The sequence below is a fragment of the Hyla sarda genome, chromosome 1 (genome assembly GCF_029499605.1).
Source record: "Hyla sarda isolate aHylSar1 chromosome 1, aHylSar1.hap1, whole genome shotgun sequence".
NCBI lineage: Eukaryota > Metazoa > Chordata > Amphibia > Anura > Hylidae > Hyla > Hyla sarda.
In genome coordinates, this window is record NC_079189.1 from 423,307,588 (window position 1) to 423,331,737 (window position 24,150).

A 24,150-nucleotide genomic window follows, 5' to 3' on the forward strand; every position below is an offset into this window, starting at 1 on the left:
CTAAAGTAGAACCAATAAAAAGTTAACATATAGGCGCAATAAAATTAGCCCTAATACATTTTCGTAAATTAAAAAATTTGAAAGGTATAGGGGTCAGAAAAGAGAGATTTAAAACATTATAATTTAGTTTCAAAAGTTTGAGTCTTTTTTAAAAGTAGTTCAATAATAGTCATATTAATTGTATTCACCCACAAAATAAAGATAGAATGTCAGTTTTATCATAAAGTGCACTGCGTGAAAACAAAAAACCCCAAAATTAGCTAAATTGTGGTTCCAGCATGACTGTACTCCTATACACAATGTGAGGTTCATATACACAGAGTAAATGAAGTTTGATATAGAGAAACATGAGTTTTTTTGTACAGAGCTCTGGCATAAACTCCATTGAACACCTTTGACACATTCTTGTTTAACATCTGCCTTATGTCAAAAATAGTATTTTGATTGAATGCAAATTTCATAGATATTCTATAAGAGTTGTTAAAGGGGTATGCCAGGATTTTTTTTTTTTATTTTGACTATGCTACAGGGGCTGTAAAGTTAGTGTAGTTCATAATATACAGTGGGGATCAAAAGTTTGGGCACCCAAAAATTTGTATTAATGTGCATAAAGAAGCCAAGGAAAAATAGAAAAATCTCCAAAAGGCATCAAATTACAGATTAGACATTCTTATAATATGTCAACAAAAGTTAGATTTTATTTCCATCATTTACACTTTCAAAATAACAGAAAACAAAAAATGGCGTCTGCAAAAGTTTGGGCACCCTGCAGAGTTAATATCTTGTACTGCCCCCTTTGGCAAGTATCACAGCTTGTAAACACTTTTTGTAGCCAGCCAAGAGTCAATTCTCGTTTGAGGTATCTTTGCCCATTCTTCCTTACAAAGGCCTCCAGTTCTTTGAGATTTCTGGGCTGTCGGTCACGCACTGCTCTTTTAAGGTCTATCCATAGATTTTCAATTATGTTGAGGTCAGGAGATTGTGAAGGCCATGGTAAAACCTTCAGTTTACGCCTCTTGATGTATTCCCCCGTGGATTTCGAGGTGTGTTTAGGATCATTATCCATTTGTAGAAGCCATCCTCTCTTTAACTTCAGCTTTTTCACAGATGGCATCAAGTTTGCATCCATAATTTGCTAAAATTTTATTGAATCCATTTTTCCTTCTACTCGTGAGATGTTCCCTGTGCAACTGGCTGCAATACAACCCCAAAGCATGATTGATCCACCCACATGCTTAACAGTTGGACAGAGGTTATTTTCATTAAATTCTGTTCCCCTTCTTCTCCAAACGTCCCTTCAAAAAGTTAAATTTTAACCTCGTCGTTCCACAGAACTTGCTTCCAAAATGCATCAGGCTTGTCTATATGTTCATTTGCGAAGTTCAAACCCTGATTTTTGTAGTGAGGACCTAGAAGAGGTTTTCTTTTGATGACTATTCCATGAAGACCATATTTGTACAAGTATCTCTTTATAGTGGAATAGTGTATCAAAACTCCAGTGTCTGCCAGATCTTTCTGGAGAGATTGTGCAGTCAAACGTGGGTTTTGAATAGTTTTTCTCACAATCCTGTGAGCTGTTCTGTCTGATATTTTTCTTGGTCTTCCAGATCTTGCTTTAACTTCCACTGTTCCTGATGACTGCCATTTTTTAATTACATTCCGAACAGAGGATATTGACATTTGAAAATGTTTCAGCTTCGTGAGTGTCAACTATTTTCAGTTTCAGATTTCTAGACAACTGTTTAGAAGAACCCATGGTTCTGATTGTTTGGGCAAGGTCAGTGCCCCATGAGTCTGAGCATTTAAAACCTTTGAGATTGACATCACCTGGTTTTACCAGATGATAATTGAGAACAATCCACGACACTGGCAGGTCTCAGCTTTGCAAAGGGGGCAGTGCATGCTATAAATTCTGCAGGGTGCCCAAACTTTTGCTGACACAATTTTTTTGTTTTCTGTTATTTTGAAAGTGTAAATGATGGAAATAAAATCTAACTTTTGTTGACATATTATAAGAATGTCTAATTTGTAATTTGATGCCTTTTAAAGATTTTTCCATCTTTCCTTGGCTTCTTTATGCACATTAATGCAAAGTTTTACCTGGGGAGCCTAAACTTTTGATCCCCACTGTAGTGTCTGTACCTGTGTGTGACAGTTTTCTCACAATTCTTATGAGATTTTCACCCCACAAAATGACTGTTGACACAGCTGATGACAGGGAACCTGTCTGCTTCAATGGGTGGAGTGATTGCTTGGTGGGAGAGAGATCAATCTGCAACTAATGCAAAAGCTGTAGGCACCCTGATTGAAAACCACAGGTCTTTTGAATGGATGCAGCTCATTTACAGTTGCAAGAAAAAGTATGTGAACCCTTTGGAATCATATGGATTGCTGCACAAATTGGTCATAAAATGTCATCTGATCTTCATCTAGGTCACAACGATAGAAAATCACAGTCTGCTTAAACTGATTACACACAAAGAATTAAATCTTATCATGTTTTTATTGAACACACCATGTAAACATTCACAATGCAGGTGGAAAATGTATGTGAACCCCCTAGACTAATGACATCTCCAAGAGCGTATTGGAGTGAGGTGTCATCCAACTGGAGCACAAGAAGTATTGCCTGATGTGAATGATGCCTCACAAAAAAGAGCTCTCAGAAGACCTACGATTAACTACTACTATGTGTGGAGAAAAAGAGGCAGCACACACCAATATCAAAACCTCATACCAACTGTGAAGTATGGTGGTGGGGGCATCAAGGTTTGGGGTTGCTTTGGAGCTGCTTTGCTACATCAGGGCCTGAACAGATTGCTATCATCAAAGGAAAAATGAATTCCCAAGTTTATCAAGACATTTTGCAGGAAAACCTAAAGGGGTATTCCAGGAAAATATTGTATTTGACTGTGCTACAGGGGCTGTAAAGTTAGTGTAGTGTAATTAGTTGTAGTCAAAAAAAGAAAAGTCAAACAGGAAATACTAGTTTACAAACAGCTAGCCACAGTGTTATGGTAATCTCATGACATAGCCATTTAGCCCCAAGACAAGCGCAGATCCTTCCTAAGCATGTCCATTACTGTCTGCCAGGTGCGTACTAAAATCACCTTATGGTGAATAACCCCTTTAAGGCCATCTGTTCACCAGCTGAAGCTCAACAGAAGATAGGTGTTGCCACAGGACAACAACCCAAAGCATTGAAGTAAATCAACAACATAATGACTTAAACAGAAGAAAATATGCCTTCTGGATTTGCCCGGTCAGAGTCCTGACCTCAACCAGATTGAGATTCTGAGGCATTACCTCAAGAAATCCATTCAAACCAGACATCCCAAGAATATTGCTGAACTTAAACTGTTCTGTAAAGAGGAATGGTCAGAAATTACTCTTGACCATTGTGCACATCTGATCAGCAATTACAGGAAACATTTGGTTGAAGTAATTGCTGCCAAAGGAGGTTCAACCAGTTATTAAATCCAAGGGTTCACATACTTATTCCACCTCCACTGTGAATGTTTACATGGTGTGTTCAATAAAAAAATGTTAAGATTTAATTCTTTGTGTGTTTTTAGTTTGTTTTCAGACTGTGATTGTTTATTGTTGTGGTGTAGATGAATATCCAATCACATTTTATGACCAATCTGTGCAGAAATCCATATCATTCCAAAGGGTTCACATACTTTTTCTTGCAACTGTATGTTTCAATAGTTGGGGTGGCTGATGTGTGAGAGGGAGGAAAATGGAATTATGGAATTTTTAGCCAAAGAAGAAAACTCAAAACGGAAATACCAGTTCACAAAAAGCTAACCACAGTGTTATGGTAATCTCACAACATAGTCATTTAGCCCCAAGACAAGTGCAGATCTTTCCTAAGTATGTCTATTACTATCTGGCAGGTACGTACTAAAATCACCTTATGGTGGAAAACCCCTTTAAAAGCCTTCCCAAAAAGTGGGGACAATTATAGCCACAAAATAAAGTAAACCTATTTATGCCTACGGGAGTGAAACAAGCTCAAGTAGGTGTGGTGCCTAAACAATCTCATATTTTTGCCATAGGGTGCGTTCACACTGAGTAAATTAAGAGTAATTCACGCCGAAAAAATGAAGAGGCTTTCAGCCATTTCTGCACCAATTCCGCTTAAAAACGATGTCGGACGAAATTTTTTTTTACCATTGACTTCTATTGATTTCTGCTAGCGTATTCCGCTTGAAGAATGAACATGCTCATTCATCAAGCGGAATGGAATTTGCTAGCAGTATTTCCGCAGTGTGAACAGGACAGTGGAAAAAAACATTAAAGTCAATTGGCAGAGGAGATGTGCATTAATTTGGAGCGGAGAATTCAAGAGGAATTACTCGAGTAAATTCCTTTTGAATTACTCCGTGTTAACGCACCCATTTAGTGATTTTTTTTTTTGTAATTAATAAATTACCAACGTAACACTACATAGTATAGCCACTCACATCAGTCCCTAGTAACTTGTTTATTTCCGAAAAGAACATTCTCTGAAGACAATTTTAAAAGAAGACAATTAGCCTCTTATATATTTTATGGAGTAGTGGAGGAACCTGGAGTGCCTTGAAGGAACCCTTGCAGAACACAGGAGAATATAAATACAATTTAGATGTCGTTCTTGTTAATGTTCAAGTCATTTCTTTGTAGCTTTTTTAAATGTCCCTTTATGTCAGGAGGCAGAAAGAGGTTAATAAGATTATATTTTTGCAGTACCTTGGTTGCAGAGGCTCTCTATCGGTTGTATGATACATAATCTAACGAAAACAGGCCTTGGACTATTAATGCAATCTATACTTGCTCCGTTTCAGCAGATAACTGACTTCAGAATGACATGTATTGACTTTTAAGCTGAGACTGATTCAAATCAGGCTGCTTTGTATTATATGTCAATGACTTAATTAGCCCAACTAGAGCTAGAAAGTGGCTTATGTTTAGCAATGTAGATGAGAATAATTACATAATTACCTTAAATTACAATGGCCATTTACACTTAGGTTTTGTATCTGTGAGTTGAATTTGTTCTAATGTAAACATTAATAAAAAAAAAAAATTATGATTTATCTTGTATTGCTGTATTAAAAGACCATAAAATGACCCACATTATCCTGATGGGTGAAAGTCCTAGGGGTAAAACACTCATTTATCTGGCATTTATGGAATCTGAAATACTCCTTAAAATTTTGGCTTGTCAGTTGTGGTATGATCATGACCTGCACCATGGTGGCATACTCACTATATAGGCAGAATACACCACCGCTGTGGGGGCCTATGAGTAAACTGCATTACCTCCTTTTTCTATATATGCCCCTGCTCTAAACTATTCTTTAGAAAATGCATTCAAATGAATTTGAGAAAAGTTATCCCTTACACGTCACCCTTCAATTACTGGCTTTTTCTTGATCCCTGGTGCATTAGGATAGGTAATACACATAAGATAACCGTGGCTACAAACATGCCTCTTACGTGACCACCCAACTTCAAAGTAAAACACAACGAAATTGCATAACTGGATGCAGTAGTGAAATTATCTGTGATATTTTAAAATGCATCACCCATGAATATGCACCAGAATGCTTTGTAGAGACTGATTTTGTGTGTTATAATTGTGTTCACTTGACATCACAAACATTTTTCTCCAGACTTTTTACTTTAAATCCTGGTACAGTAAGTCGCTATATGACATTTACCATTATCAGCCATGTTTGCTTTCATTGGGTAATTTCTCTGTCAAGTCTAGATACCAGAGGAAGGCCTCAAAGAGGGTTTAAATGTTTTCTATTTAATGCTACTGGAATAAAGTTCTATCATTGGTTATAAGGGACTGGTGTTTGATCTGTGAGATACCTATGGAGAAAATTCCAACTCACAAGCGCCCAATGGATCCTGGTTTGTTCAGGGGGAGAGTTTACATGTCTACTAAGTCAAGAAAACAATGGTTGGTTAAATGACTGAACATTAAGGGTGCATTCAATCTGTGCCCACGGAATTCAGCAAGAGGAGATTCAGTCTGGCAGCCTCCGCAGAAAATCTTCTTCAGTAGGAAGTTAGGAATGTGCAGCCCTGCGCCGTCACCATTGACAGCTATGCAGAGCTTGCGGATTTCCGCGCAAAGAAGGAACATGTTCCTTCTTTGCGCAGATAAATTTCAGCCACAGAATTGTCCGGCGCTGAAATTGCTCTGTGTGAACGGGTCTCACGGAAGCCCATTCACATTGATGTTAAAGTTCACCGCGTGAAATTCCGCCCGCAGGAATTACATAGTGTGATCGTACCCTTAAGCAGATAAACCTTATTCAGGTATGGGGGCTTTTCATGTAAAACATTGGTTTAGTAAAAGTACAAACATAAAAGGCTTTTCGAGTACGAAATGCTAAGCGATACAGATACAACCACTTGCCCTCCTACTGTACCTGACATTCAATTTAAGCTGATTTCTGCAATGAAAGAGTTAAAAAGGTCCTAACATAAATACCTTAGTAACTGCTGCAGATTAATGATCAAAGCGTTTGTGCAGAGGTTATAAACTCAGAGAATACAAAGTAACCCAGAAAATGGAAGTAGATGAAAAGTACCGGTATCTAAAAGACAATATGTCAGGGTGATATTTTAATGATAGCTCAATTAAGTGCTGCTATTTAGATAATAAAATGACTTTATTTTTTAGAATTATCTTAAAGGGCAACTTCTGCGGAACAGCTAAAAATAAATACCAAAAAGTTATGCTCCATTAATTTGTATGTGAACAGGTCAATATTCTTATAAATCTCTTTCCTCCAGTGCAGAAGATAAATCATATACTGTCAGGACTAGATGCAGCCCCTGAGAAATTGTAACAATAACAGTTTTTTCCTACACCTTGCTGAAAAAGCAGGAACTGATTCCTCTGTTGATGTCAGTGCTCTTAAGACATTATAATGTGAATTTGGTACTGATGCAAGCTCCAAATGCAGTGGTCTTGATCATTTCATGACACATAAAACACACTATTTGAAGACCATCTTTTTTTTTAGGACTTAGGACACATTAGTAAAGACTTGTATAGAGGCATAACTTGAAGTCCCAATACAAATTATATTACAGGGTTCTCTACATATTGTGTTTCATTTATAACACCAGTGTAATTCTATAAGGTAAAATTTTATGAGGTAAAATGGTATATAGAAGTGGTCAGAATCACTGGAAGAAAGAAGGACAAGTTGAAAGAGCAATGCAATTCAGGGCCGCCATAAGGGCATGAACAGTCAGGGCCGGGACAAAAATTAAGATTAGGGGGGCCCGGGGCCCACTACCAACATCGATCGCTGTCGCCGCCCACCATCAGGATGTGTGTATTTCATCCCTGAACATACCTGTGTCCCAAAAGATCCTTTCGGGACATAGGGATGTCTGGGTTACTCTGCCAGTCTGGAGAAGTGGTGGGGAACAGATGCCGGAGGACGTGTGGGCTGGCAAGTTTACAACATCTGGCCCGGGGACCTATTGCTATGGCTTATAGGCCACAAAGAACCGCAAGAAGCATTCATACCTAGTGAGTGTGGGTGGAAAGTTCAAGCAATAAGCATAAGAAGATACAATAAACTAGATACAAAAGCATAACTACATAATACATTAGACTATTACCCTGACAGCATGTTCTTTCTCCACACTCCCAGTAAGCAGATGAAAGTTGACCATTGCTTCTTTTATTGATGCATGATTGTTTGTTTGAATAAACAGATAGATTCAGAGGTGCTGTTCATGTTTATTAGTAATAATAAAGAAGAACAAGCAAATCCCCTAACCACACCCTCAACCATTCTCTTTGCCATACCTAATCGCACCCAGCTTCCTTCTTCAATTTTCTCCCACTGTTGTACATAACACATTGCACATGCAGAATGGAAATACCTCTTTAGCAGCAATAATGCTGTCAACCTGTCCCCTGAGTTTAGGAGGACCTTCTATACCTTCTTCTGACAGACTGACAACAACTGCTATGATTACCACAATAGACCATATAAGTGATTACAGTGCAGTTACATTTAGTGATTTAGTCATTTGCTTTCTTTTTTCTTCTCCAATTAGCTCAGACCATCATAATGATTTCTTCCAGCTACAATTTGTCTTTGCAGAGCCTGCCAAAAAGAAATATTAGGCTTCACATTTTGCCAGGACCTTTAGTGCCCCTCTAGGAAGACGCCCTAGATAGCTGGCCAGAATAGGTAGACTCTTCTAAATAGCTGTCCCCTATAAGTAGACCCAACACAGATAGCTGTGCCCTGTAGGTAGACCCCCCCTTAGATAGCTGTCTACTGTAGATAGCTCCCCAGGCAACCGACTCCTGTAGGTTGACCCCAGATAGTTGTCCCCCTGTAGGAAGAACCTCCTAGATAGTTTTCATCTTGTAGGTAGCAGCCACCCTGTAGATAGCAATTCCCCTATAGATAGTTGCCCCCCTGGAGTACCAACCACCATATTATACGCTTTTTGGCTCCACTGCTCATCTGGTCTGAAGTTGAAACCTACTGCTATGGGCCATAGCAGTAAACAGTGGAGTATAGAAGCTGCAGAGACTGACTGTGTATGCGGTTGCTGGTAGCATCCTGGGTCTGGCTTGGCAAGACCCACTCCTCAGGGTCACTCACAGTCCGGTTCTCTAGAAAGGCTGTTTTGCTGTTGCCTGTTGCCTTTCTATTGCACGGATGCCTGCTCATGATAATGTAGCGCTGGACATGCCTGAGCATGGCAAGTCCTGCTACTCTACCTCCCAGCAGCCACTGCTCTCTTAAAGTGGTAGCTGCTGCCCCAGCAGATTTAGAGGGAACTCAGACGATAGATTCAGGATATCTTTGGCCCCAGTAGTGGGGTTAGCGATAAATTAATGGTGAGACATCTACTAAAGAAGGCCTGGAGTTAACCCTAGCCTAAGAGTTGAGCCTGGTGTCAGCAGACCCCCAGTGTTACAGTTACAATTCTGTTTGTAATGTTGAAAACAATTGTGCCCCCTAGTGTGCAGAATAAGTGTAAAGCTTCTATGTGTCTTTTAGGAGGCTGCAACCACAAAGATTGCTGTACCACTGCGTGTGAAAGAAAGATCAGTAAAATTGGTTGTCTCAATTACATTAGCCTGTACTTGTCTTTTTTTTTTATTTTAAAGGAAACCAAACATGAGGACAGAGACCAAATGACCCATTATACCTCTATAGCACTCAGCAGGTGTACTATACTTGTATTGTTTACTGATGTTAACGCATATATAAGTTCATACATATTTTTCTCAATTAAGTTGTCTTTTCACTGGGGTCCTCCATTAACCCATACGCTGCAGCTGTCCTCCATCAGAGCAGGACCTATATTATCATTAAACGTCATGGTTCATGAATATATTGCCATAACTAGTGTAGCACTTACACCACCAGAACAGCAGGAAAAATGGAACATGGGGGAGTGTAACTGTATAGCAATTCAGATTTATATGTAATTTAGGGTGTGGAAAAGCTTGGTGACAACCCCTATGGGCACCGTAAAAGTCATGATTAGTGAAAATCCAGCATCTGTTATAGTTCAAGATAGCACTAAATTGCTAAATAAAAATGCATTCACTGAAGTAACCAATTCGAACAACACCTTATGTTCCCAGGTATTTTTATTGTCCTTTTATCTTGGGATCCAAAACTTAAACCACCGGTTCTTTCCCTTTTTTTGAAGATATGTCCAAAGTATAGTACAGAAAGAAATTATCATTGGTTGTTCTATACAGCCCATTGTCCTTTTGTCTTTCAGCATTTCAAGTTACCACAATGTCCACATATGAAAAAATACAGACGGCTATGCCCTGAAGCTTAAGCAGTCTCATATTTACCCTCTTTTGTTTCTCTCTATAGTTATAGCAGATGTGATAGGACAGTTATGAATACAGTTACTTATAGGGCTACAATCTAGGCTCGAATAAGTCTGGCAACTGAAAGGGGCAGAGTTCACATGAAAAATTAATACTGCTCATTGCTTTACCTATGTTTTCAGAAACAAAGCCCTGTTTTGTGAGCCTCATGAATGCACAAGCTAGAATGAGTCTGTTGTGGCACAATGTTTTGTACTTTAATACTACACTAGATTCTCCACATAATATTACAAAGAAACAAAAACATTGAAAATACAAATAATGCTAGAAATGACACAAATCTTACATATTATTTTTTATATTTATATATAATCCGGCCCTTGAAGAAATACGCAAAATAATCAAGGACCTGCAGCCAATATTGGCGGAAGATGAGATGCCAAAAGAAATCTTCCCAGAACCTCCCATCTTGGCCTTCAGACAACCACACAATTTACAAACAAAGCTGGTCAGCCGAAAACTCCGCCAACATATCTGCACCAAGATGGAAGCCACCCACAACAACAAGACATATAACATTAGGGGACTATACTCCTGCACATCCCCAAATGTGGTCTACATGATACATAGTGTTGCTCACGAATATTCGCAATTCGAATATTATTCGCGAATATCGCAAATTCGCGAATTCGCGAATTTCGCGAATATAGCGCTATATTCGTAATTACGAATATTCGTTTTTTTTTTTTTTTTTTCCACAGTACACATCACAGTGATCATCCCTCTCTGCTTCCAGCTTGTGTGGTGTAAAGAACGCTGTATTACTACTGTGTGAGACTGGCGTGCGAAAATTCGCATATGTGAAAATTAGCATATGCGAATTTTCGCATATGCGAATTTTCGCGTATGTTAATTTTGTGTATGCTAATATTCACATATGTTGATTTTCGCATACGCGAAGTTTCGCATATGCGAAAATAAAACGAGAATATAACGAATATGCGAATATTCGCGAATATATGACGAATATTCGTCCATATATTCGAGAATATTCGCGAATTCGAATATGGCCTATGCCGCTCAACACTAATGATACAATGACACGGGATGCTATATTGATGACACCGGACGGAAACTCAACGAAAGGATGAATCTACACAGACATTGCATCAACCGTCATAAAGAAAATGACTGCTGCACCCCAGTTGGACATCATTTTAGCCAAACAGGCCACTCCGTACATGACCTTACAATCAGGATACTGAGAGGGAACTTTAAAAACACACAAGAGAGAAAGATATTTGAAGCCAAAATAATACTGTTTTTTTGACTCGAAAAACAGGGGACTCAATGTGGATTTGAGCTTCTTATCTCATTATCAAAATTTCTTATAACCTGTACTGGATTCTCTTTTGCATCTCACTTTGTCCTTTTTAATTATCAGTCTCTCCCCTGCTCCCCCTCCCTCCCCCCTTTTTCTCATCCTTATCTATTTAGTCTATGTTCCTATAGCAGGACAATTTATTGCCCATCTTAGTGTGAATTCTCCACATCTTTTGTCTTAACCCCTGCATATTTGTGAGATGTGACCTGTGTCTTCTGCTTGCGAGCTTGGATTTGCTTTGGACTTGGTGGAGGGAGGGGTCCCGGGGGCTTGTCTCTACGGGGTTCTGTTGGTCCGATGGGAAAGGTGTTGCCGGATTCTGCAACATTTTTTGACTTGCATCGGCATCACTGGATTGGTGCGGCTGCTCAAATTTTCTATATATATGTATGGTGGCCGTACATGTCGGGAGGTGTTGTTGTGTCTTGTGGTGCCTTTTTTGTTGTACTAACAGAGTTTTGTGGAGACGGCCTTTCGGGATTCCTCCCTTTGTGGAGTCCGGGGCAAAACTAGGCTCACAAGCAGAGGACACAGGTTGCATGTCTTAACCCCTGCATATTTGTGAGATGTAACCTGTGTCTTCTGTTTGTGAGCTTAGATCTGCTTTGGACTTGATAAAGGGAGGAATCCCAAAAGCTTGTCTTTACAAAATTTTCAAGAAGAAAAATGCTTCCTTTATTCACCCATTTGGTGCTACGTTTCGACCCACTCAATGGGGTCTTTATCATGCTTGGCAAAGACCCCAATTGAGTGGGTCGAAACGTAGCACCATATGTGTGAATAAAGGAAACATTTTTCTTCTTAAAACTGCTGGAGTGCCGCTGTTTTGCTTCCTATTGAAACTTTGTTGTTCATTGTACCTGTGGTCGAGGTTGGAGCCGGCTGAGCACCCGCGCTGATATACTATAGCTTGAAGCCTTGTCACGGTGCTCCTTCATCATTTTATTATATATATATATATATATATATATATATATATGTATATAAGTTGGGTTTAACCCCATTACCACCGTACAAATTTCCCAAATTGATTTTTGCCTTACATTTTCTTCCTCCCACCTTCTAAAACCAATAACTTTTTCAGTACTACTTACTGGCACTACACAAAACCCTACACAAAAATATGTGTAGGTTTGTGGGGCAAAATAACCAAAAAAATCTAGAATAAATGGAAATGCACAATTTTGTAAGGTAATAATTTTTCACCACAATGTAAAACTGAGATGCTAAATTTATTCCATGTGGGATCAAGAATGTGATAGTTTAATAATTCAGACAATTCTACACGTGGTAATATCAAATATGTTTATTTAACTTTATTTTTTATTTATTTCGTTTTTTAAAGGAAAATCGTGTGATTTGAACTTATATTAGGAGGGATTCATTAAAACATTTTTTTTTTTACTTTTTTATTCACTGTTTTGGCCTCACTATAGACCTATGATATGCAATCATTTGATTAATTATATAGATCAATGTAATGCATATAAGCTTTGAGATTGACATGATATTGCTTCAGCCTGCCAATGTATCAACTGCCAAGTCACGGCCCACACCGAAGCCTAGTACAGGCCTTGGGCTGGTCAGAGAAACAGTCATGGGGGAGTGATCTGACCACATATAGCTATACACTCTATAACTGCTTAAATGCCGCTGTCCCAGCATTTAAACATGAGTAATCTCCGATGTCCATTATTACTGGCAAGTGTCAGCTGCAGACAGAAGCCAATACCTGCGGGGGATTATGGTGGCCCAGGTCCTAAGCGCGAGTCATACCCCCCAACCGACCCATGGCGTAAATGTATGTCATGGGTTAGGAAGCGGTTAAGCAATTTACTGCCATGTTAGGTGTTGCTAATACATATCATTTTCTTAGACCAGCCCCATATTTTCATTTAGTGTTCCCTCAAATTGTCATCATTTCTTAAAATAATGTTGCTTCATTTACATACAAATACATACACGCTACTTTTACTGAATATAGATTTTTCCAAAAGGTTACCTTTCCATAATAGTAAGCAAGGGTTCCGGTGTACTTGAATCTTAGGTGATCAGTGGTTAAAATCAGCTTACAACCACTTTACCATTTATTTACTTGTAACAAATAAATAAAAATAAACTCCATATTCAAAGAAAACCTTTGTCTATTCAATAATAATTTGCTTTCTATGGGGCAGTAAATATAATGTGTTACCTGCTAGCTAGCCAGCTGCACATGATATTGATTAAGTGTCTACAAGAGTTATTTTCATAAAACATCACTTGAGAATAATCCCATATGTTCTGCTGCAGACGATCATTGTCATATACCAGTTATTTAAAAAAATTGTTAGTTGCTGGTGTAAAATACAGCACATAAACCAAGGGCTTTGCTGGTTCAGCTGCCGCTTCTATTTTAACAATTGAAGTCTGTAACTCTAGATAGGTGTTTTCTCTGTATTGCATTATACAATAATTACAAAATATTAATCCTAAAACTGTTTAATGTAATATTTTGTGTAGAAGTAGCAAGCTAAACACAAATCCAAGGTTATAAAGTATGTACCGTATATACTCGAGTATAAGACGAGTTTTTCAGCACGATTTTTCGTGCTGAAAACACCCCCCTCGGCTTATACTCGAGTGAACTCTCCACCCGCAGTGGTCTTCAACCTGCGGACCTCCAGAGGTTTCAAAACTACAACTCCCAGCAAGCCCGGGCAGCCATCGGCTGTCCGGGCTTGCTGGGAGTTGTAGTTTTGAAATCTCCGGAGGTCCGCAGGTTGAAGACCACTGCGGCCTTCGACATCATCCAGCCCCCTCTCACCCTCCTTTAGTTCTGTACAGTACTCACCTCCGCTCGGCGCTGGTCCGGTGCTGCAGGACTGTCTGGAGAGGAGGTGGTCCGGTGGGATAGTGGTTCCGGGCTGCTATCTTCACCGGGGAGGCCTCTTCTAAGCGCTTCTGGCCCGGCCTCAGAATAGTCACGTTGCCTTGACAACGACGCAGAGGTACGTTCATTGCCAACGTACTTCTGCGTCATTGTCAAGGCAACACCTCTATTCCGGGCCGGAAGCGCAGAGAAGAGGCGCCCCCGGTGAAGATAGCAGCCCGGAACCACTATCCCACCGGACCACCTCCTCTCCGGACAGCCCTGCAGGACCGGACCAGTGCCGAGCGGAGGTGAGTACTGTACAGAACTAAAGGGGGGTGAGAGGGGGCTGGATGATGTCGAAGGCCGCAGTGGTCTTCAACATGCGGACCTCCGGAGGTTTCAAAACTACAACTCCCAGCAAGCCCGGACAGCTGATGAAGGGGGGTGTGTGGGATGATGAAGGGGTGTGTGTGGGATGATGACAAGGGGATGATGAAGGGGGGTGGGGATGATGACAAGGGGATGATGAAGAGGGTGGGGATGATGACAAGGGGATGATGAAGGGGGGTGGGGATGATGACAAGGGGATGATGAAGGGGGGTGGGGATGATGACAAGGGGATGATGAAGGGGGGATGTGTGGGATGATGACAAGGGGATGATGAAGGGGGGATGTGTGGGATGATGACAAGGGGATGATGACAGGTGATGATGATGAGGGTCTGGATGATGACAGGCGGTGATGATGATGAGGATGTTAATGACGGATCTGGATGATGACAGGGAGGGATGATGTATTTCCCACCCTAGGCTTATACTCGAGTCAATAACTTTTTCCTGGGATTTTGGGTTGAAATTAGGGGTCTCGGCTTATACTCGGGTCGGCTTATACTCGAGTATATACGGTAAGTAAGGATATGACACATGAGACAAAAACTTTTTTTGTTTGATTTATTTATGTTTAATAAAGTTTTATAAGTTTTTATGCTGTTCCTTGATTGTTCCAGGTTTGGCTGTGATCCATGGAATACTATATGCACTTAGATGGCCCCATACACTCTCGGGGAGGCTTCTAGTGAGGGGAGGAGCTTGCTCAAGGCGCAGCCTCTCTAAAGAAAGAATCAGGAAGGGTATGAGTGTATTAGTATAGTAAAGAGTGCAAAATGAGATAGAAGGTGTCATACATCTCTTTATGTTCACAAGTCAAAATTTCTGTCCGGAATTCCACATTGGAATTCTGTCTGGGGAATCCACTGCAGCATCCCCTTGAATTCGGATTTTGCTGTGCTTTGCACACAGCAGAATTTCCGCACCAGATATTTCTGGCGTGGGAATTCTAAATTCTGTGTCGGCAGAAAGAATGCTCCTGCGGACTCCACACAGGATGCATTGCTGTCTATGAGACGGCACATTCCCTGCAGTCTTCGTATTGTCCGCACCGATTTTCGGTGTGTACATTCCAAGGTGTGAACATGGCCTAAGTCCTATACCCAAGACAGCTTGGGGGTGTTCTAACTCCAGCAAAGAACCATTACAAAGTTTCTGGTTCCTCCTGAGACTAAATAAGAGAGATTGAAGAAAGGAATAAAAAGGTACAAGCCTACAGGGAAAAGTGGTACAAGTGAACTGTAATATCACCCTAGAACCTTTTTGGGTATTAGGCTGGGCCTAGGACCAAGTCTCTGCAAGGGTACAGAACTTTAAGAAGTCTGTACTCTGCCATTGGGCATTGCAGCTAGACAAGGGAGCAGAGACTTTTGGGAAAGGGTGGGGGCAAGTAGTGATTAAACACATAGGCTAGAGCTTAGATTGTCAGCCACAGGAACCCTGTTATACTTCCAGTAACTTCCACCAAAGACTGTCCAGTGCCGTATCCGGGGGGGGGGGGGGGGGGGCAACGGGGCAATTGCCTCCCCTGAGATTGCTGCCCCTCCCGTACCATAGCATGGTGGAGCGGGAGCTGTCAGCTCCTGCTTCACCATTTCCTCATCTTTCCTCCATGTGGGCCGCTTTCCTACATGTGAGCCGCTGTAGCGTTTGAGCCGTGTGGACGCCATCCACTGCAGGCCGGTGAAATGACGTCACATCCTCGCTCACACTCTGTAAGAATGGAGCAGCATGTGAGAAGGGTGACTGCAAGGGAGAGATGCTCGGGCGCTGTATATGGTACAGGGTAATTATTAAAACTAAAACTCGGGGGGGGGATGCACAGAAAAGGGCACATTATAAGTGAGGGGAACATAACAGGGGGCATTACAAGTCAGGAGCAAATGTCAGGGGGCATTATATGTAAGTGGCACATGACAGTGGGGCCCCCTGTCATATGCCCCCCACATATAATGTAATAACAGGGCATTATATGTCCTGTGCCCCTCACATATAATGCCCCCTATGCTGTGCCCCTCACATAAAATTGCCCCTGAGGGGGTAGGTATGTGAGGGGAACATGACAGGTCCATTATATGTGAGGGGCACAGGACAGGGGTCATTATATACTAGGGGCACAGGACAGAGGGCATTATTATTATGTGGGGGGAACAGGACGGGTCATAATTATTATATGTGGGAGCACAAGATGGGACAATATTTATTATATATGAGAGGCACAGAGTGTTTTGCATTCCAGAGGTATAGTGTATATTATAAGGATATATTAAGAAGGTTCAGTGTATGGCAGTTTTATATTCCGAGGGTACAGTGTGTTGTGGTATTTTCAGAGTGTGTACAGTGTGTCAGAATTATATTCAGAGAGTGTGTGCCAGTATTACTATATATTCACAGAATACAGTATCTGGCAGAAATATATTCAAAGGATATGGTGTTTGGCAGTATTATAATAATTATTGTTTTCATGTAGAGGATTAGAATCCGCTGACATAGTGAGAAGGCATCTCGGCATCAAGTTCTGCAGAGAGAACATTAAGCTGGACACGGTAATATGTACATCTAAATTAGATTATGAAAGACTATAGAGAAGATGTCACTTGTAGTCACTGATATCATTGTGTATTGTCCTCATTATAGAGAAGACATCACCTGTAGTTACTGATATCATTGTGTATTCTCCTCACTATAGAGAAGACGTCACCTGTAATCACTAATATCATTGTGTAGTCTCCTCACTATAGAGAAGATGTCACCTGTAATTACTAATATCATTGTGTATTCTCCTCACTATAGAGAAGACATCACCTGTAGTCACTGATATCATTGTGTATTCTCCTCACTATAGAGAAGACATCACCTCTTTATGTTTTCATATAGAGGATCAGAATCCGCTGACATAGTGAGAAGGCATCTCGGCGTCAAGTTCTGCAGAGAAAACATTTAGCTGGACCCGGCTGTATGTACATCTAAATTAGATAAGGAAAGACTATAGAGAAGACGTCACCTGTAGCCACTGATATCATTCTGTATTCTCCTCACTATAGAGAAGACGTCACCTGTAATCACTGATATCATTGTGTATGGTCCTCACTATAGAGAAGACGTCACCTGTAGTCACTGATATCGATGTGTATTCTCCTCTCTATACAGAAGATGTAACCTGTAGTCACTTATATCATTGTGTTTTCTCCTTACTATAGAGAAGATGTCACCTGTAGTCACTGATATCATTGTGTATTCCCCTCACTATAGAGAAGATGCCACCTGTAGTCATTGATATCATTGTGTATTCCCCTCACTATATAGAAGACGCCACCTGTAGTCACTGATATCATTGTGTATTCTCCTCACTATTTCCTATCAGAGCTGTAGTCACTTCTAAGTTTTGCAGTAATAATGGGTGAAACAACCACTCCCAGCATAACCTTACCACATACTTAAGGTCATACTAGGAGCTGTAGTTTTAAATGCGATAAAACTGTTTACAAACTTCTTTAGCACTTTCCCATTCTGTGGCAATTGGTATATTTGATTATTATACTGGAAATAATTTTCTGCAACATGCTACACCGCGTGCATCCCAACACGCTAAAAAAATCATTGTGTATTCTCACTATACAGAAGATGTCACCTCTAGTCACTGATATCATGGTGTATTCTCCTCACTATACAGAAGACGTCACCTGTAGTCACTGATAACATTGGGGGACATTTATCAATGTTTGCTCATGTCTTCCTTTTTTAGTAATTTTTTATTACAATTTTTTTCAACTGGTTTCAGCCTGTTGATAAATTTCTTTCACATAAGCAATTTAGTATTTTTTTGCTTTGGTACTAGCTTTTTCTGCTCCATGTCTGAGCTGGAGTAAATTTTGTAAGTTTTTTCATGTCATGCGACTTTTTTGAGACTTTCGCACTTGATAAATCTCTGACCACTGAAAGTCAAAAATCTATTTTTGCTTTGGTAAGCAAGATTTTTATATTTTTGCTTAGGACACTGCACAATCAAAAAGTTGCAGAAAAGTTGCGACTTTTTTGCGACAATTTTGAGCAAAAAAATCTACTAAATGCTCTGATAAATGTCCCCCATTGTGTATTCTCCTCACTATAGAGAAGACATCACCTGTAGTCACTGATATCATTAAGTATTCTCCTAACTATACAGAAGACATCACCTGTAGTCACTGATATCATTGTGTATTCTCCTCACTATAGAGAAGACGTCACCTGTAGTCACTGATATCATTGTGTATTCCCCTCATTATAGAGAAGACGTCACCTGTAGTCACTGATATAATTGTGTATTCTCCTCACTATAGAGAAGATGTCACCTGTAATCACTGATATCATTGTGCATTCTCCTCACTATAGAGAAGACGTCACCTGTAGTCACTGATATTATTGTGTATTCTCCTCACTATAGAGAAGACGTCACCTGTAGTCTCTGATATCATTGTGTATTCTCCTTACTATACAGAAGACGTCACCTGTAGTCACTGATATCATTGTGTATTCTCCTCACTATACAGAAGACGTCACCTGTAGTCACTGATATTATTCTGTAGTCTCTTCACTATGTCCTATCAGAGCTGTAGTCACTTGTAAGTTTTGCAGTAATGATGGGTGAAACAACAACTCCCAGCATAACCTTACCACATACTTAAGGTCATACTAGGAGCTGTAGATTTAAATGCTTTAAAACGGTTTAAAATCTTCTTTAGCATTGCCATTCTGTGGCAATTGGTATATTTGATTATTATACTGGAAATTATTTTCTGCAACAGGCTATACCGCGAGCATTACAACATGCTAAAAAAATCAGGGCCTATATCCCTTAATGTTATGTTTTTGCAAGTATTCATCCAGTTAAAACGTCTGTACAGACTCTAATAAAACTACATCTGCAGGCAAAGGATTCCACATCCTTATTATTCTTAGTGTAAAATAAACCCTTTCCTTTGCCTCTGTTTAACCATATCCTATCTGTATGTAATGTAAGGCCATGTCCACACTACGGAATGTCCGCACGGTGTATGCAGAAAGAATGAACATGTTCATTCTTTCTGCAGATACAGAAGACAGAATTTCCATGTTGGAAACATCTGGCATGGATATTCTGCCGTGTGCACAGAGCAGCAGAATCCTGTTCAATTCAACAGGACTCTGCTGCAGCGAAATTTCCGTGCCAAATTCCGCATTGGAAATTCTGATGTGTGAACATGACCTATGAGTCTTAAACAAGGATAGGACCGTATTATACATTTAATAACATTGTAAGTTCCTTAAGCAACAACTTATTTTCTGTCTGCCAACACAAAATACTCTAATAGTGCCCCTCCCGAGACTAAACTCTGGATCCACCCTTGAACTGTTTATTAACTGTTCATTAAACAGACTGTGCCTTCTTTTTTGTGGAGCATCAGCCCTGCTTTTTGCATGAAACCATCAAGTGCACTCCAAACACAATGATGCTGGACATCTAACAGTGTGTTCCCCAGAGGAACTCTTATCATCAAAGCCCCCTCATTCCTGCACGAGTCAACGAAGTGTGGAAAGACCCTATGGAAGCCTTGGGCCTACATGACCAGCATTACAGTGGCTGTAACCCGCATAAGATTATAGTTTCAGCTATCCCAAAGGTGTTCTTCCATGCAGTAACATTTATGCTCCCACTGGACTGCTACATTGTGATGGCACGGTAAGCAGCATTATAGACAGTAAACACTATTTGAAAATCCCGCACTCACCGTGTCCATTCTGTGGTTTTGTGCTAATTAGCACTTCTTCCGGCCTGCCGGCCGGTAGAAGTGCTGATTAGCACAAAACCACCGGTCCTTGTCTCTGAGCCCCCGTCTACCACCTCCACCCCCTTCCTTTCCATGTGTCTTCATTGATGTTGCGATGGACACGGTGAGTGCTGGATTTTCAAATCTTATTTACTGTCATTGATTTCATCCCACCTTCTTATCTGTGCACCACCTATACCATCCTATATATATTTTTTGTTTGAGTTGCATCCATGTAGTCTCTCCCTTTATATTATAGTTGTGAACTGTGCCTCCTTTGCTTCTTCCTTACTTGCTTTATACAGACATTGCATGCAGTATTTTACATACAACCTTGTTTGCTAACAATGCAGCTCATCTGGAATGTCCCTTTCTCCACAGTAGGGCATAAATCCATCTAGAACCTCCTTAGTAAGGGTCCCATAGCAGACATATTATCTGCCTCTATAGTTAATAAACCTTTGATTTACCCAGTTATATTATTAACCCCTTCAGGACCAAGCCCATTTTGGCCTTAAGGACCAGAGCGTTTTTTGCACATCTGACCACTGTCACTTTAAACATTAATAACTCTGGAATGCTTTTAGTTATCATTCTGATTCCAAGATTGTTTTTTCGTGACATATTCTACTTTAACATGGTGGTAAATTTTTGTGGTAACTTGCATCCTTTCCTTGTGAAAAATCCTAAAATTTGATGAAAAATTTGAAAATGTTGCATTTTTCTAACTTTGAAGCTCTCTGCTTGTAAGGAAAATGGATATTACAAATAAAAAATTTTTTTATTCACATATACAATATGTCTACTTTATGTCTGCATCATAAAAGTGACGAGTTTTTACTTTTGGAAGACACCAGAGGGCTTCAAAGTTCAGCAGCAATTTTCCAATTTTTCACAAAATTTTCAAACTCACTATTTTTCAGGGACCAGTTCAGGTTTGAAGTGGATTTGAAGGGTCTTCTTATTAGAAATACCCCACAAAAGACCCCATTATAAAAACTGCACCCCCCAAAAGTATTCAAAATGACATTCAGTCATCATTTTAACCCTTTAGGTGTTTCATAGGAATAGAAGCAAAGTGAAGGAGAAAATTCACAATCTTCATTTTTTACACTCGCATGTTCTTGTAGACCCAATTTTTGAATTTTTACAAGGGGTAAAAGGAGAAAATGTATACTTATATTTGTAGCCTGATTTGTCTCGAGTAAGCACATACCTCATATGTCTATGTAAACTGTTCGGCGGGCGCAGTAGAGGGCTCAGAAGCGAAGGAGCGACAAGGGGATTTTGGAGAGTACGTTTTTCTGAAATGGTTTTTGGGGGGCATGTTGCATTTAGGAAGCCCCTATGGTGCCAGAACAGCAAAAAACCCTCACATGGCATACCATTTTGGAAACTAGACCCCTTGAGGAACATAACAAGGAATAAAGTGAGCCTTAATACCCCACAGGTGTTTCACGACTTTTACATATGTAAAAAAAAAAAAAATTTCACTAAAATGTGTGTTTCCCCCCAAATTTCACATTTTTCCAAGGGTTAATAGCAGGGAATACCCCCAATATTTGTAACCTCTTCTCTTCTGAGTATGGAGGTACCCCATAAGTTGACCTGAAGTGCACTATGGGCGAACTACAATGCTCAGAAGAGAAGGAGTCATATTTGGCTTTTTGAGAGCAAATTTTGCTAGGGGGGCATGTCGCATTTAGGAAGCCCCTATGGTGCCAGAACAGCAAAAAATATCCACAAGGCATACCATTTTGGAAACTAGACCCCTTGAGGAATGTAATAAGGAATAAAGTGAGCCTTATTACCCCACAGGTGTTTCACGACTTTTGCATATGTAAAAAAAAAAAAAAAATAATTTCCACTAAAATGTGTGTTTCCCCCCTAATTTCACCTTTTTGCAAGAGTTAATAGCAGAAAATACCAGCCAAAATTTGTAACCCCATCTCTTCTGAGTATGGAGGTACCCCATAAATTGACCTGAAGTGCACTATGGGCGAACTACAATGCTCAGAAGAGAAGGTGTCATATTTGGCTTTTTGAGAGCAAATTTTGCTCGGGGGCATGTCCCATATAGGAAGCCCCTATGGTGCCAGGACAGCAAAAAAAAACCACATGGCATACCATTTTGGAAACTAGACCCCTTGAGGAACGTAACAAGGGGTACAGTGAGCATTTGCCCCCACTGGTGTCTGACAGATCTTTGGAACAGTGGGCTGTACAAGTTTTCATTTTCACAGACCACTGTTCCAAAGATCCGTCAGACACCTGTGGGGGGTAAATTCTCACTGCACCCCTCATTACATTCTGTGAGGGGTGTCGTTTCCGAAATGGGGTCACATGTGGGGTTTTGTTTTTTTTGCGTTTGTCAAAACTGCTGTAACAATCAGCCACCCCTGTGCAAATCACCTCAAATGTACATGGTGCGCTCTCCCCTCTGGGCCTTGTTGTGCGCTCCCAGAGCACTTTGCGCTCACATATGGGGTATCTCTGTAGTCGGGAGAAATTACAAATTTTGGGGGCTTTTTTCCCTTTTACCTCTTGTGAAAATGTAAAGTATAGGGCAACATCAGCATGTTAGTGTAAAAAATAAAAAATGTTTACACTAACATTCTGGTGTAGACCCCAACATTTCCTTTTCATGAAGGGTTAAAGAAGAAAAAGCCCCCCAAACCTTGTAACACAATTTCTCCCGAGTACAGCGATACCCCATATGTGGCCCTAAACTGTTGCCCTGAAATACGACAGGGCTCCAAAGTGAGAGCACCATGCCCATTTGAGGCCTAAATTAGGGACTTGCATAGGGGGGGACATAGGGGAATTCTACGCCAGTGATTCCCAAACAGGGTGCCTCCAGCTGTTGCAAAACTCCCAGCATGCGTGGACAGTCAACGGCTGTCCGGCAATACTGGGAGTTGTTGTTTTTCAACAGCTGGAGGCTCTGCTTTGGAAACAGTGGTGTACCGGACGTTCTTATTGGGGGAGGGGGGCTGTGTAGGGGTATGTGTATATGTAGTGTTTTTAACTTTTTATTTTTTTTTGTGTTAGTGTAGTGTAGTGTTTTTAGGGTACAGTCACATGGGCGGGGGATTACAGCGAGTTTCCCAGCGCCAAATTTGCTGCATCTCAAGATGCGAGAAACCCACTGTAAAAGCCTCGCCCATGTGAATGTACCCTGTACATTCACAGCAGGGGGGGGGGGGGGGTGCACCAGCTGTTGCAAAACCACAACTCCCAGCATGCATGGTCTGTTAGTGCATGCTGGGAGTTATAGTTTTGCAACAGCTGGAGGCACACAGGTTAGGAAACACTGAGTTAGAAACAGACAATGTGTCCCAACCAGTGTGTCTCCAGTTGTTGCAAAACTACAACTCCCAGCATGCCCAGACAGCTGAAGGGCATGCTGGGAGTTGTAGTTCGGCAACATCTGAAGGGCCAGATGTTGCTGAACTAAAACTCCCAGCATGCCTGGACAGTCAGTGCATACTGGGAGTTGTAGTTTTGCAACAGCTGGAAGAGCACAGATTGGAGACCATTATACAATGGTTTCCAAACTGGGGCCCTCCAATGTTGCAAAACTACAACTCCCAGCATGCATGGTCTGTTAGTGCATGCTGGGAGTTATAGTTTTGCAACAGCTGGAGGCACACAGGTTAGGAAACACTGAGTTAGAAACAATGTTTCCCAACCAGTGTGTCTCCAGTTGTTGCAAAACTACAACTCCCAGCATGCCCAGAAGGCTGAAGGGCATGCTGGGAGTTGTAGTTCGGCAGCATCTGAAGGGCCAGATGTTGCTGAACTAAAACTCCCAGCATGCCTGGACAGTCAGTGCATGCTGGGAGTTGTAGTTTTGCAACAGCTGGAAGAGCACAGATTGGAGACCATTATACAATGGT

The 24,150-nt window shown here is 40.7% G+C and overlaps 1 protein-coding gene across 1 annotated transcript in view; it reads right to left on the reverse strand.

Moving 5' to 3' along the window:
• LOC130269256 (uncharacterized) overlaps nucleotides 1-19,195 on the reverse strand; it is a 33,674-nt gene extending 14,479 nt beyond the window's left edge. The window contains exons 1-2 of the mRNA XM_056518096.1: nucleotides 19,119-19,195; nucleotides 15,392-15,636 (exon numbers count right to left, since the gene is read on the reverse strand). Of these exons, the coding sequence (XP_056374071.1) occupies nucleotides 15,392-15,636; nucleotides 19,119-19,195 (322 nt within the window). The remainder of the gene's footprint in view (nucleotides 1-15,391; nucleotides 15,637-19,118) is intronic.
• Between the last annotated feature and the right edge of the window lie 4,955 nt (nucleotides 19,196-24,150).